We start from the raw sequence: 13,897 nt of genomic DNA, 5'->3' as shown, positions 1-13,897 counted from the left end.
ATTTGGACTTGAATCTTTTCTATAGGGTTACCTTTGTTTTTCTGCATATTTATTAACTCATTGCCAATCTAAGTAATTTTATTACCAGAAAAAACTTATTTACGGAGGTTCCGTAAATAAGTTTTTACAGAGCCCAATCGCGCGCGTCTGAAAGTGTATTGGACCGGATTTTAAATAAACTCTTCCAAAAAAGAGTTAGTTTTTTTTTTAAATCCGGACCATTGACTGCCGAAACGGACGGGTAAGAAGTGAGATTGCACACCTCAATGAATAACTTATTCACGGTTCTTCCATGAACAAATTATTCTCTTTTTTTAATTTGTGTTGATAACATGAATTTAAAAAGTTAGAAGAATGATAGAAGGTGGATGAAAATATTTTCAACATGGACAATAAACTTGACGAGCCGAACAAAGTGAACGATTCATATACTACATAACAAGCGGCCCAGGATCAAACCCATCAGAAGAGTACAACTCCACCAAGTCACAGCAGGCACCAGACCTTGTTCTTTTTTTAAAAATATGGTCCACACTTTCATTCACGACAGATGCCGTGAATAAATTGTTCACTGACACGGTAAATCTCACCCGTCCGTTTTGACAATCAACAGTCCAGATTTTTTTTTAAAAATATCCAAGGAAGAGTTTTATTCACGGAGGAGCCATAAATAAATTGTTCACGGAAGCGGCAAATCTCACCTATTTGTTTTGACAATCAACGGTCTAGATTTTTAAAAACTTTTAACTCTTCCCAAGAAATTTTTTTTAAAAATCCGGACCGGCACCATTCCGCTTTCTTTTTAAACCTTCTTTTTGAAAAAGAACAAAAATAAGGTAATTTTAAATTCAAATATAATGAAAATGAAAAATAATTTTTAAATTTTTTTTACATTGTTTAAAAGATCTCAATGAGATCTATCAAACATCTCAATGAGATCTATCAAACAAGATCTATATTAGTAAAAAAATTATTTGCGTACACACATGATTTTTGAGCTTGAAATTACCTTCCTTTTTCTAAAAGTTCCTTTTTTTAGAAACTGGAACACCCTAAACTCTTCTGTGGAAAAGTTTTTTTAAAATCCGAACCGTCCAAGACTCTTGTGGATACGCACGATTCACGTCCGTAAAACTATTTTAACGGAACAGTACATAATATCGTCACACAAAGATACCCAGTAGTGGAAACTTGGGGTTACAAAAATAGCTGTTCTTGCTCTAATCTACCTCTAAGCAGAAACTTGGTATCGCATTATATTCTCACAAGTTGGATTCTAACTCGCAACAGTGTCATGAACGAAAATAATGCGTTGTGACGCTCCCATCAGAGAGCATCGCAACACATTCCCTTTCCCATATGTTTCATTTCCCTATACCAGAAACTCACTAAAACTCCTAGAAAATTGCTACCAGTATTCTGGACATATGGCCTTCTACATATCCCAAACAATAGGAATGATGTGTGATCAAGTGATTTTCAATGAACAGATCAAGTGATCATTTTTACTCTACTCATGAATTCCCCACAGATCCATGATTCCAAACCGATCTATCCATTGGTTTCTTTTAAGTTCCTTCCTACCACAATGGAAGGAAAATTCAGATCATAAAACTCGTACATACGATGTCTTGAACGCTGGGCCTAAACCAATGCAAGAAACTTCACTGTAGTTGTAGGACAAAATGCAGAAATAAACTAAAACAAACAGCAGCTAAAGCAATCAGTGACGAGCTGCAATAACAAAAGTAGGCATTGAAGCTAACCTTTCTTTCTTCCCTTGTCTGAAATAGCAGCAGCATAATTACACGCAAAGGGAAGCTATCACTGTATAGCACCACGTAATATGTTTATCAATCTGCCTCACATGAAGAAGATTCAGCTTCTTCCCAACAGTTCATCCTCTGCACGTCCATTTCATTTTCAATACAGATCAGATGGAAGCATAATCTGAAGGAAACCAGCTTAAGGCCCCCTTTCGGAACGCGAAATAAGTACTTATTTTTTAAGAAGGCAATTTCAAACTCAAAAATGATGGGCTTATTGAAATATAAAAATATGCATTATGGATCTTGTTTGAAAGATTTCATTGAGATCTTTAATATGGTGCAAAAAAATTTGAAAAATTATTTTTCATTTACATTATTTTTAAGTTTGAAAATGTGAAATAAGTACTTATTTTTTAAGAAGGTGTTTTGGAACGGGCTCTAATTCCTTTTTTCTTCTTTTACGTTCCTTTTCTTTTTTTGATGGGTTATTCAGAGTTTTTCCAAAAGATCAACAGGTCAAATTTTCTCCCGCTGCCTATCAGACATAAAATAGAAAACCAACTCATTATAGCAACTATGCAATATTCTATCAAAATCAAGAATCGATTGCGTAGCCAAAATGATCATGTCTCCATTAGCGTCTGTACAACCTTGAAAAATAGAAACTGCAACTTGCTTGCTGTTCTCCCGCCACAAAACAATAGCCGGTCATTTTTCTCCTGATACAATGGTTCCACTACGCTTCGCCATTAATTAAAGTACATGAAACTTAACCCAATCCCACCATCAGAAGATGAAAACACAGTAAAATAAGAAGTCATAACTGGTATTAGAAGTGTATTGCCCACAAGGAAGTCCTACTGTTATTATAACGCAACACAGGAAACCATAGCCATGAAAAGAACTTGCAAACTTGGCCATTCAAGCAGCGAGTATGCAGAACGATGAAATACATACCTCAATAATACAATCGAAGTGTCTAACTGACACGGCCATAAGTTAACCAGTCCTAATGTCATGAAACTATCTCATACTAAACCCTACCCACAAAACCATAATAACCGTTCAATGCTAAAAAGTGTTCTCAAACTCCATAAACCATATAACCATTAAAAGAAAGCAACAAACCAACATGGTCCCATTGTGTAAGTACAGAGAGACAACTTTACCCGGGTGCAAACCACTATTGTCGTTTCTTTGTTCAGCCTCCTCAGCGATTCCATGCATAATAAAATAGCAACTCTTCTCGTCATCGGTGCATGCCATAAAAAGGGCTCGATTCTTAGAATGCCTGAACAGGTTTGCACCTCTTGCCCACAGCTCACTGTTTCAGGAGAACTCGGGAATCGATGATTGCTTTGCCATACACTCTTTAATGGTGACAGGGCAGGGCCGGCCCTAGGCATAGGCCCACCAGGCGACCACCTTGGGCCTCCCATTTTGGGCTCAATTATTGGGCTCCAAAATACAGGAATATGTTAAATATTATACATGTCGAACTTTTTCTGAATGAGAGTGTGTATCGTAGTGGTAAGATTTACGCCCTTCAACCTAAAGGTCTAGTGTTCAAGCCATGGAAGCTTCATTTTATGAGCACATTTTTTGAACTAATGCAAAAGAATTGTTCAAACTAACAGCAGATGCATTCGAACTCGCGATCCAGGACACCTAAAACAAGATCAAAGCTGCATGCCACTAAGCTACACAGCCATTTTGCTTCTCATATTGAACAACTAATTATATATAAAACCATGAGAGGCCCCACTTTCATATTTCGCCTAAGGCCTCCAAAATCTCAGGGCCGGACCTGTGACAGGGCATGCTTGGTGAATAAAATAGTACCTCCTCTCGTCATCAGGGCATGCCATAAACAAGGCACGGTGATCGGAATCCGCGAACAAGCTTCTACATTTTACCCGCATCTCATTATTTTGCGAGAACTGAGGCATCGATGACAGCTTTGCCATACATTCCTCCATGGTGGGAACGACAGGAAGAGCGCGCAAACTCGATTCACTGCAATGTCCACAATTTTCTGCAATGCAATCTCAAGCCTCGTCAAAGCAGACATTCTTGGCCTAAGACAATTCTTCTGCAAGTTAACATAAAAAAGAAGTTAACACCATGCAAACAGGAAAATAAAATAAAATAAAATAAAATAAAGAAAGGGAAAGGAAATATATACATACAGTCAGTCTTTCCCCTTTGGCAACATCAGGGAGGGGAACAAAGCTGGGAATATGACCAGCCGCGTAGAATTCCGATTTGATCCCATAAATGTTGAGATTCTTAAAACTACCTAACTTAGGATTATATTCCACCAGACCATTCTTGTTAACTAACATCAAGATCTCCCGCTCTCGAGGATCATAATTGGCTCGCATTTGTCCAACTGCCCTCTCTTGCAAATTCCATTTCCAATCACAAACTCTTTGGTCCAAGACTCCTTAATACCATAATCCTTCATCATCCATATCTCAACACAAACCAGACTCGAAAAATCACAAATAGACAGACTATCTCTTAGCACACCAAGACTCGTACGATTTGGAAACTCCTTATGATGGGTACCAAACTCGGGAGGCTCACAAACGACACAAAACCACTCGCTGTCGAAATCGAAACAATGGATGAAGTCAGGGTTAGCACGATCGAAAGTGAGCCAATGAAAAGCTCCATTCAAGGAAGCATAGAACGAGTGATTGAACCAATCAAGAGCTCCACTCAAGGAAGCATGGAACGATTGACTATCCGGATGGAAAGGAACCCTCCCTAGGCTTCTCCACGGCCCTTCGCCAAGCGTGTATATTTCAGCTTCTGCCTCGTAAGTCTCGCTTTCGTACGAAACGAATTTCAGAAACAACTGCAACACCTTGTATTTTTTAGTCTTTGCGCTAAAACCGAAGGCACTAGTGGTATGATCGTACAAGCCCTTATGCTGGGAGAGGGGTATGGAAATGTACTCACCCAAAACAGGATTACACACGAAAACAGGGTCAGATTGGTCATACAAGCAGAGCAAACCGTTGCAGGAGTTGACTGCTCTATGGCCAAGAAGGGGGAAATGGAGATTAGGGGAGGGCTTCAACTGAGCGTGTTTGGGGTGGGAGTTGGGGAGGGCTTGGAGGTGGAGATCGATCAGGGCCATCAGGCGGAGCTGGCGGCAGTCGGGGCGGGCGGGTCTGATCAGGAGGGCGATTGGGGATTCGGAGAGGTGGATGCGAGCGAAGGGAGGGTTTGGTGAGGTGACGTGAGAGAGAGCCAGTGTTTGCAAACGAGCTGGGAATGGAGTAGGGTTTTGACTGGGAAGCGGGAGAGGATGTCGACTGTGATGTGGGCTGGGAGTTCTGGGACGGAGAGTTTCCTCTTCTTCTTTGAGGGTGTGCTCTGGTTCATCGTTGTTAATGGAGTGTTCGGCTCCAAAATGGCTCAAGGACTGAGCGGGCGTGCCAAGACTTGTCGTATTTAACGTAAAGGGCTAAGTGTCCCTTTTCTGACTTCTTCACCGTGAGGACGATAGTGCTGCAAACCTAAGAGCTGGATTGCAGTGTTGGTTCGTGATTTTGCCTCTACGAGCAAAGACTTAATAATTTTCTAACCGTGTAGGAAAGGAAGTAGCACCGTAGAATGACTTTATTATATCGTAATAATAAAGTTGGGGATACAAAAGAGATATGAATAACTTTATTTTGTCGTAAGAATAAAGTTGAGGTACAAGAGAGATATAAAACTTGAATTACTTGGTGAAGTAATTGAGTAAATGATAGAGAAGTGAGATAATTGCTTCACTGAGAAGGCTTTGGTTTTTTAAGCGTTGAGTTTAATTGGTGTGGGAACCCTTTTTTCTCCTTGTCTTCTAGTATTTATAGGCTAAGAGTCTTCAAATTTTCTGCATGCAAGGAGCTTGTTGTCCTCTTCTCATGATGACACGTGTCCCATGTCTCCCGATTCTCTCTCCATGATGCAACGGTTGTGGGACGTTTGCACATGTACTTTGTCCATCGTGGGAGGTTTGCTAGAAGTGAAAAATAAATTACCCACATGTTAATTCTTGATCATGGTAGTTTAGAGAATAATGGACCATGCATTTCTCTTCCACTCCCTATTTCCGTGGGTAATGGCCAAGTAGTGGGCCACCTCATCCCTTTTTCTATAGGTCTTTTGGATAATGGGCCACTTAATCAAATTAAATGGTCTTCTAATGTATTCAACCCATAAAAACACCTATCGAATAAATAAGTCATGGGCCGACTGAATTCTTTTTGCAAATAGACCCATGACTCTCAAACTCGAGCCCAAATCGAACTAAAATTAATTAGGCCCAATTATCCATGTCTTGGCCCATTAATTTTAACCCAACACATCTCTATTTTTTTGCCCAATTTAATTAAAAGATAATTAAATGGCCTTTCAACTCTTGTTCAGGATTGAGTGTCAAAAACGGGTGTAAATATAGAGAGAGAGAGAGAGAGAGAGAGAGAGCATGAAAGAAAAAGATCTGAATAAGTTGATGTGAACTTTGATCGAATTGAAAACTTTGGTCTGGAAACGAAATTTGAAAATCCCACCAGAAATTATGATTGCTAGAAAGTATAAGGATAACAATCTCGACCGAACCGAATAGCTACTTGAATTGTAACCGCTTTTTTTCCCGAACCATAACCAAAAAATTATCCGTTGGTGCGGATATGGTGGAGGATGGGAGAAAACGAACGAGTTCGGTTCGGTTACGATTCAACAGATAACCGAACCGTTTCCCAAACCGAGCCGAAATAGATTATTTACAAAAATACCCCTTATATATATGTGTGTGTGTTAGGGTTTTCCCATTTCATTGCATTTTCCCTATATATGTGTGCGTGTGTGGGTTTTCCCATTTCATTGCATTTTCCCTGCAGCCCGTAGAGCCTCCATTCCTCTCCTGCTCTCCAGACACATCAGGTAGGCAAATCTCTCTCGCTCTCTCTCTCTCTCGATCTGGGCTTTCTGTGACTGTTGCACACTTTCATCCATGTCTATAACTCTATTTTTGTAGGTGACTATCAATTGAGGCATTGAGAGATCGTGAGATTTCTCTCTCGATCTCGTCTCTCATCTAGTCATCTCTCGGTTTTTACAGGCAATCGATTCAAGTCTTTGTTTTGTTGTTTTTCTGTTTTAATTAATTTTGCCACATTCGATTATTCGTTCGGTTCGGCAGACACCCGATATCCGTTTGGTTCATATTTGATTACTCACTTTCCTCCCTGTTTAGTTATCGGGGCGAATATGGGTGGTATATCAGGTTTTTTTTTTCTTTGTCATCTGATAAACCAAATCTGTGCTATCCTAAGATAGGGAAGGCCTAATGCTTTGTTTGCTTTTAAAAAAAAAATAATCCAACTAAAAAACACTTTCATTATTCATTACTCTTATCTCCAATTATTATCCTAATTTCTCTCTCTACTCATCACTCCAAAAATAAAACTAAAAAATTCTTAAAAACTCATCCAAACACAACATATACTTCATTAATTGCATAGCTATAAATTTTAGAGAGAAAATGGCCTTGAGTAAAACTTTGATATGATTTTAAACACTTGTTCACCTAAATAATTCATTATGGATTATTTTTTGTTCTTATTCATAAAAATTTCGCTTTTGTTAGTTTTTCGTCAATTTTTTGAAGATTATTACTTCGTCATAGCGAAAAGAATCCAAAAATTAAAAAATTACAACCAAAACTCAAAATTTTCAAATAAAGACAAAAATAAGTCAATAAGCAATTTTTCATTTTTATTAAAAAAAAATCGATTTTGGACATAATTTTTTACTTTTTAGATTCCTTTCGTTATGACAAAACAATAATCCTCAAAAATTAATGAAAAACTAACAAATGCGAAAAAAATTTGAATAAGGACAAAAAATAATCCAGAATGGATTATTTAGCCAAACAACCAAGTCATTGGCTGGAGTGTGATTCCAAGGATTTTACTCGAATCTTGGTTCTAAATTTAAAATTGAACAGAGACCTTAACAAATAAAGAGACGTTCACATCAGCAAAATTTAAAAAGATACAGTATGTCCCTATCAACACAAGTCAACATCAAACACATGCTTAATATGTTATCCAAGCGAGTCAGGGCATACGGTGAAGGGAAATATAATAAAGGATTTGCAAGGTACAAAACTCTGAAAATAGGACCAGCTTGGAATATTCCCGAAAAACTGGGCTGATCCATAAGAAGTGAAGATGGAATGAGTCCCTCGTCCTCACTCCTCAACCTATTATTTCAATCTCAATTCTGATGCAACCTGTAATTTGTTGAAGAATGGACAGTCTGAACAATTGAAGAAAGAAACAATAAGAATATATTAACACGATGAATCATTCAACATTGTATTCAGTTTGGTGAGGAAACGTCATGGATACCAAATTAAGGAAACAACGAATGCATTTGTAAAAATTCTCTTGCTTGAGTCGATTTAGAGATGACTCAAACGACTGATAGTTACTTTCCTCAACTCGTAAGAATGAATCATTGGCTTCCAACCCAAATGCGTATGAATTATGAAATATGCCCAACCTTTGCCATCTTCTCAACCAACATATACAAAACATGGCTTCTTTTCCTGTCACTGTCCAACTCCTTTTTGTAGATATTGACCACTCATTCAAGTTCTGCAACTCAGCGTAAAACGACCAAGGAACATCACAAAGCTTGTAAATCAAATGCCCGTCTTCAATTCTACCATAGTAGTAAAATGCTACAAAACACAATATTATTACAACTAGTAAAGCTTCACCTTGTATTGACAAAACTAAAGAAGAACAAATACGGACAAGGGCACGGATATGGACACGGAAATCTAAGTAAATGATGACACGGACACGAAGGATACATGGCAAAAAGTAGGTATTCAGTTTTCATAGGAACAATCCATCCGGAAACAACTGAAACAAATAGGGTTTTATTTAGTCAAAATTAACTTGTTTGTTTGTTGTTTGACTTACCAATAAAAAAATTAAAAAAATTAACTTGTTTGCACTTTTTCCTTCATATTTGTGGTACATAATAACCCCGAATAAGCTTTCAATACTATGAATCGATCCATGTCATTTTTCCATCCATGTCTATGTTGAGACATGGGTGTCCCTGAAGTGTCCCCTAGTTAAAAATAATTAAATTTACTGCATATGCCACGTGGCATACGCCTGCCCCTTTGTTTCCCCGGAGCGTTGTGTTTCCCCAGAGTGTCCAACGAGGGGATAAGGCAAGCAATAAGGAGTGTCGGTGCTTCATAACTATGAACAATTCACACCAAGCCTAAATATTTCAAAAGCAACACCACCCCAAAAAAAATTTAAAAAATACTAATAATAACTAAAGTAAAATCAAAATAAAAAATAAATTTTTTGTATATTCCAAACCGGGCCTAAATGTTCTCATATAACCAAGCCTGAGATATGTCTGGACCTACCTGTGTCCATCAAAAAGATATAATAATATGAAGAAAAAAAAAAATCAAATATGCCACATAGGATGGCCAAGATGTATCTCGACATGTCTACTGTGAGTTCATGTCTACTTGTTGAACTCTACTGAGAGTTCATGACAACTAGAGAGAAGTGTGTTTTACAGAGTACATCTTGCACCGTCTTCATATATAAATCAGGGCCAGGATAAAGTGGCACTAGGTGTGGTAGTAAGAACTTCTTCAACTCTTCGTAACATTGCGATAAATTCAGAGTTACAAAATACACTTGAATTAGAACTATTCTTCATACAGTCCTCATCTCTAATTGCATTGCACCGTGGATCGGGAGCAAATTTTATCGATGAAGTCACCTTTTTCTCTCCATATAACAAATCTTAGGGGCGCTTAGTTTGAAAATGTAAGACCCGACTTTTGAACAATCTGAGCCGAGTGCTATGTGGTTTGGCATGAGTCCAGAGTAAAGACAAATTCAATATAGGAATATCTTAATTTGCATGAAAGACATGTGCAACTCATGGGGTTGTCTCCGCATGAAGTTCTGATGAGTGGGTGCATGTGCGAGTTACGATATGTTTGCTTCGAGTGGAAAGAGAGGGGAAAAAAAAACAAAAACAAAGGCGAGACAAAAGCAACAGGTGAATGACAAGTACTGCCAACCTCTTGGACATTTCTTTGGGGACTCAACAGATTCTTTATAAAGAGGAGGATGAGGATCTAAAATGGGCGGGACTGACGGATGGGAAGAGAGAGAGGGAGAGGAGCCGTCTAAGGAATTTGGTCCTTATGTTCTGTTGTGACGCTATAGTAATAGTAGTATATGTCAAGGGGTGGGTGCTTGGAAGAAGGGGCAATAACGGGGGCAGGACCTTCATTTGGAGGCAAAACCATGAATAAAAGGGACTGGGAAAATGGATCAAGGGAAGAGGGAAAAAGGAGAGGTGAAAAGGGTAGAAAGTTATGAAACCATTACAGTATATAGTTTTTGGTGGTTAAATTGGGTAGAATTTTATTGTGGAGACAGGTTGTTACAGAAAAGTTACAGTGCACCCGAATATTAGCCAATTAGTGGCTTCAAAAATTATGTCAGTCACTCTTAGTGACTAGATCATGAATTAGACCATTAAAATAACAAAAGAAATGACGAGTTCGAAGTTTAGTAAAAAAACCAGTGTGTTGAAACTCCTTCAGTAAATAGAGAGTCTAGAAAGGTGTTGAACAACCATAGGGTCTTGACCTACTTTGCACAAGGAGTTGAAATTGAAGACCAAGAAGCGTTGAAACAAAAAAAAAAAAAAAAAAACTGCACAATGGGCCATCTAAAACAGGAATGGTAAGGATGCAATATACTTTGTTGTTTGTTCACTCTTCAGAACGCTACTAGTCATACTCCCTACTGTATGGTTAAATCAAAGGATGAGCGAAGTATAAGTGTCATATTTTTTGTTCAGAGTAATGGAATTATGAACTAACAAGGTCCTCCATTTTTGTTGTGTTTGTCTTGTCCATTTGCAATAGACGAACTCTAATCCCATATGCGACAAATCAATTTATTAAGCAGATTTTGGATATTAGAGCAGAAAAAGGGAAATTGTCATTTGTTTACTGTGTTTTATACCTAGCGGTAATCTAAAAAGTATTCCCCATATCAACCTAAGCCCTTCCAATCGAAAATTATGCCAATTCAGCATTTGCAATGTCATAAGGCCATGGTTAAAGTTCCATAACATAGAGGGAACTCGTGCGTACCCTGATGTGGAGAATGAAACAAGCTGCCCCAAAAAATTTCAACTGAGGGGGTCCATGCGTTCCAATGAGATGAAACACTCCTACGCATAGTGCCTTTGCAATTTTCTGGTCCTTGATTGTGTGATTGAATATAATTAAGAGAAGGGTTTGGTTTCCACCAGGTCCTAACCTCTGATTCTTGGGTGCCCAAATTTATATTCATGCCAAAATTATCCCTTAGTTCCTTTAACTTTTTGCACATCTAAGTTATGCAACAAAAAGACGAGAAAAAATGATGTCCACCATTATCATATGATTTACTGACTAAGAAATTGTCAAGACTTTTCAAATTCAATAGAATTCATGAGTACCGTAAGAGTATCTCCCTCTGGCAGCATTCATTATTGAAACAAAGCTTGGAATGTACGTCATTGCTCTAGTGAAGGATGAAATCCCATTGACCATGAACTTTCTGAAACTGTTTTTGTCCATCGTATTACAAGAAAGCAGGACAGATAAAGCATATACCATCAAGATTACCCCGTTGTTCAAAACCATTAACGGTTGATAAATATAGCCAAAGTAAGTTGCTACCCTCGGGAGTTTAATGACAAAATCTTTAGTCCAAGACTCCCGCACTGCATAATCCTTCATCACCCATATATCAAGCATATAACAATTAGGATGATGAAATACTGACAGACCATTCTTCAACACTCCCATTTTCATCATTTCCATCCGAAGTTGTCCAGGAAGTCCACGAAATTGAGATGCCCCCGGAAATGGCTGGAATCTCTCCTTCCCAAAGTCAAAACAACACATCGATTCAAAACAATTTTCAGTGTCGTGGACAATCCAATGAAGAGACCCATTTAAAAAGCAACCACCAGAACACCAATGCAGATAGCTCGGAGCATCTCCAACTCTCCTCCACAAATTAGTCCCCACAGTGTTGATTTTAGCCTCCAACTTGATTAATCCCGGCACCCCGAACCCTATACTCGGAGATAACAAACGCAACACTTTGTATTGATTAGTCCTTGAGCAAAATCCATACCCAGAACCGCATTGGTCAAAAAAAACCTTTTCCATTTGGGGTACAATCACTTGCGCATTGATAACCGGATTGCATATAACATATGGGTTATAAGTCCTAGGCCAGTAGAAGCAAATTAAACCATTGCAAGAACTCAATACCTCCAATTCTGCAGTGGGTGCATCACATTTAGGCTTGAATCTCAAAATCCTAGGCGCGTAGCGGTTGTTTGCGCCGATAGGGACAAGACAGGGATGAATCAATTCTATTCAGTGCACAATACAATCCCAACGACGGTCCCAAAACATGAGGGAGGGTTGTGATTTAGAGAGGTGGAGTTGAGCAAATTGAGGGTATGAAATTAAGTAGCGGAAATATGAACACACGCACCTGCAATTGCAGATTGTGGACATGGGTAGTTTGCTCATAATCTCCATGAGAAGGCAGCTTGGGATGGAGAATATGGAGGAGCCCGTCGCTGCGTTCACGGGCAGTTTGCTTGATCTGCTTCTTTTTCCATTGTGAAAAATTTCTCTTCCACTCCCGAGGAAGAAACTGGGTTGAGCGATACAGCGAGGATTAGGGAGTATTTCCCATCATCAATTAATCAATGTGAAACACTTTTGATTTTTGATTTTTGTGAAATTTGGGAGAGGAAAACGGGGGGCCGGGTGGGGGGAGAAAGAGAACGTGGGGTAGAGAGAGAGATGAAGTTTTTTTTTTTAAATTATATTTAGGAGTATATATTACGGCAATCAATGTGAACTTTCTTCTATTGTCCTGACTCCTGTCCATCGAACATGTCAATCAATCAATATCGGTACATAAATCTATACAAATGCATGAAATTTTCTAAGAGTCGTTCTATCGTCAAATCCATTCACATATTCATTTACACAGTGCAGACTTTATTTTTATTATTAATGTGTAAATAGGTGTGGCGGCAGAATTATTGAATTTTCGAATTGTCTTACGCATCGAATGGGCCAGTCCAATTAATATCAATAGAAATCATCAATTAATCAAATCAATGAATAACCTATACACATATATTTGAGCAGCAAAAGCTTCTAATTTTTTAATCCCAAATTTCTAGATTTTTAATTTTTTAAAAATAAAAAAAATACCCACGTGCCAATTACCGAAAATGCCAAACGAAAACAAAAAAAACTCTCGCGAGTCCATGAATATACTCTCCCTTGCTAATTGACTTCCGCATTCATACTCCCATAGTCCCATGGCACATGTTCAAAGTTATTTAAAATTAGTATTATGCACGTTTGATGCATAAAAATTGAAAAAACATATCGTGGACTTTTTTTTTTGTTTCATACATTAAACGTGCACAACGCTATCAATCATCAATCAATTTACTAAACAAATATATTGTGTGCTCTCAAGTTTTCAAGCACCCATTCCTAATTTTTCAGATTCTTCATTTTTTGAAATTGAGAGAAAAATAGATGGATGACGTGGAGAGAGAGAATGTGTGTTTTTGTTTGTGTGGATGGGTGGGTGGGTGGGGGAAGAGGAAGGGGAAAGAGATTTTGGGGGAATTGGGAAAAAATTGGCACTGCCAAGCGGTGAACCAATATAGTAGACCTATTACCAAATCTTTCAAGGTAAATTTGGTTTAAATTTGGTAATAGGTTCATTATAGAGATTTCATAAGTTCATGTCTTGTCCAACATTTTGTAAGTCCACATCCAACACAACATTTTGTAAGCCCATAAGTTCACATGCGTCTCCTAAATTCTAGGATATTTTATAAAAATACCTAAAACTCTAAACCCTATGACATTTGGTTGATCAGGTTTTTGGGTTCAAGGGCTGAGTGATCCACATTCATAGTTAAAGGTGTGTCGGTGGAATTAAGGTCTGTGTCGG

At 38.2% G+C, this 13,897-nt stretch overlaps 1 protein-coding gene across 3 annotated transcripts; it reads right to left on the bottom strand.

Annotated features, from left to right (window-relative positions):
• Positions 1-3,529: 3,529 nt before the first annotated feature.
• On the bottom strand, positions 3,530-12,703 carry LOC131322916 (F-box protein CPR1-like). Of its 3 annotated transcripts, none has more exons than XM_058354505.1 (2): positions 11,346-12,697; positions 3,530-3,861 (listed from the first exon to the last, which is right to left on the bottom strand). In XM_058354505.1, exons 1-2 carry the CDS (start codon positions 12,064-12,066, stop codon positions 3,848-3,850), a joined length of 735 nt encoding a protein of 244 aa, XP_058210488.1. In that variant the 5' UTR covers positions 12,067-12,697; the 3' UTR covers positions 3,530-3,847. The 3 variants fall into 3 exon arrangements, with proteins under 3 accessions (XP_058210488.1, XP_058210490.1, XP_058210487.1); XM_058354507.1 differs by lacking the exon at positions 3,530-3,861 and adding an exon at positions 8,101-8,431 and having other exon boundaries at positions 11,346-12,703; XM_058354504.1 differs by lacking the exon at positions 3,530-3,861 and adding an exon at positions 8,101-8,517.
• Positions 12,704-13,897: the final 1,194 nt, after the last annotated feature.

Source organism: Rhododendron vialii, chromosome 4a, assembly GCF_030253575.1.
Source record: "Rhododendron vialii isolate Sample 1 chromosome 4a, ASM3025357v1".
NCBI classification, from domain to species: Eukaryota; Viridiplantae; Streptophyta; class Magnoliopsida; order Ericales; family Ericaceae; genus Rhododendron; species Rhododendron vialii.
Note: the sequence above shows the minus strand (reverse complement) of the source record. Positions and strands in the feature narration are given on the sequence as shown.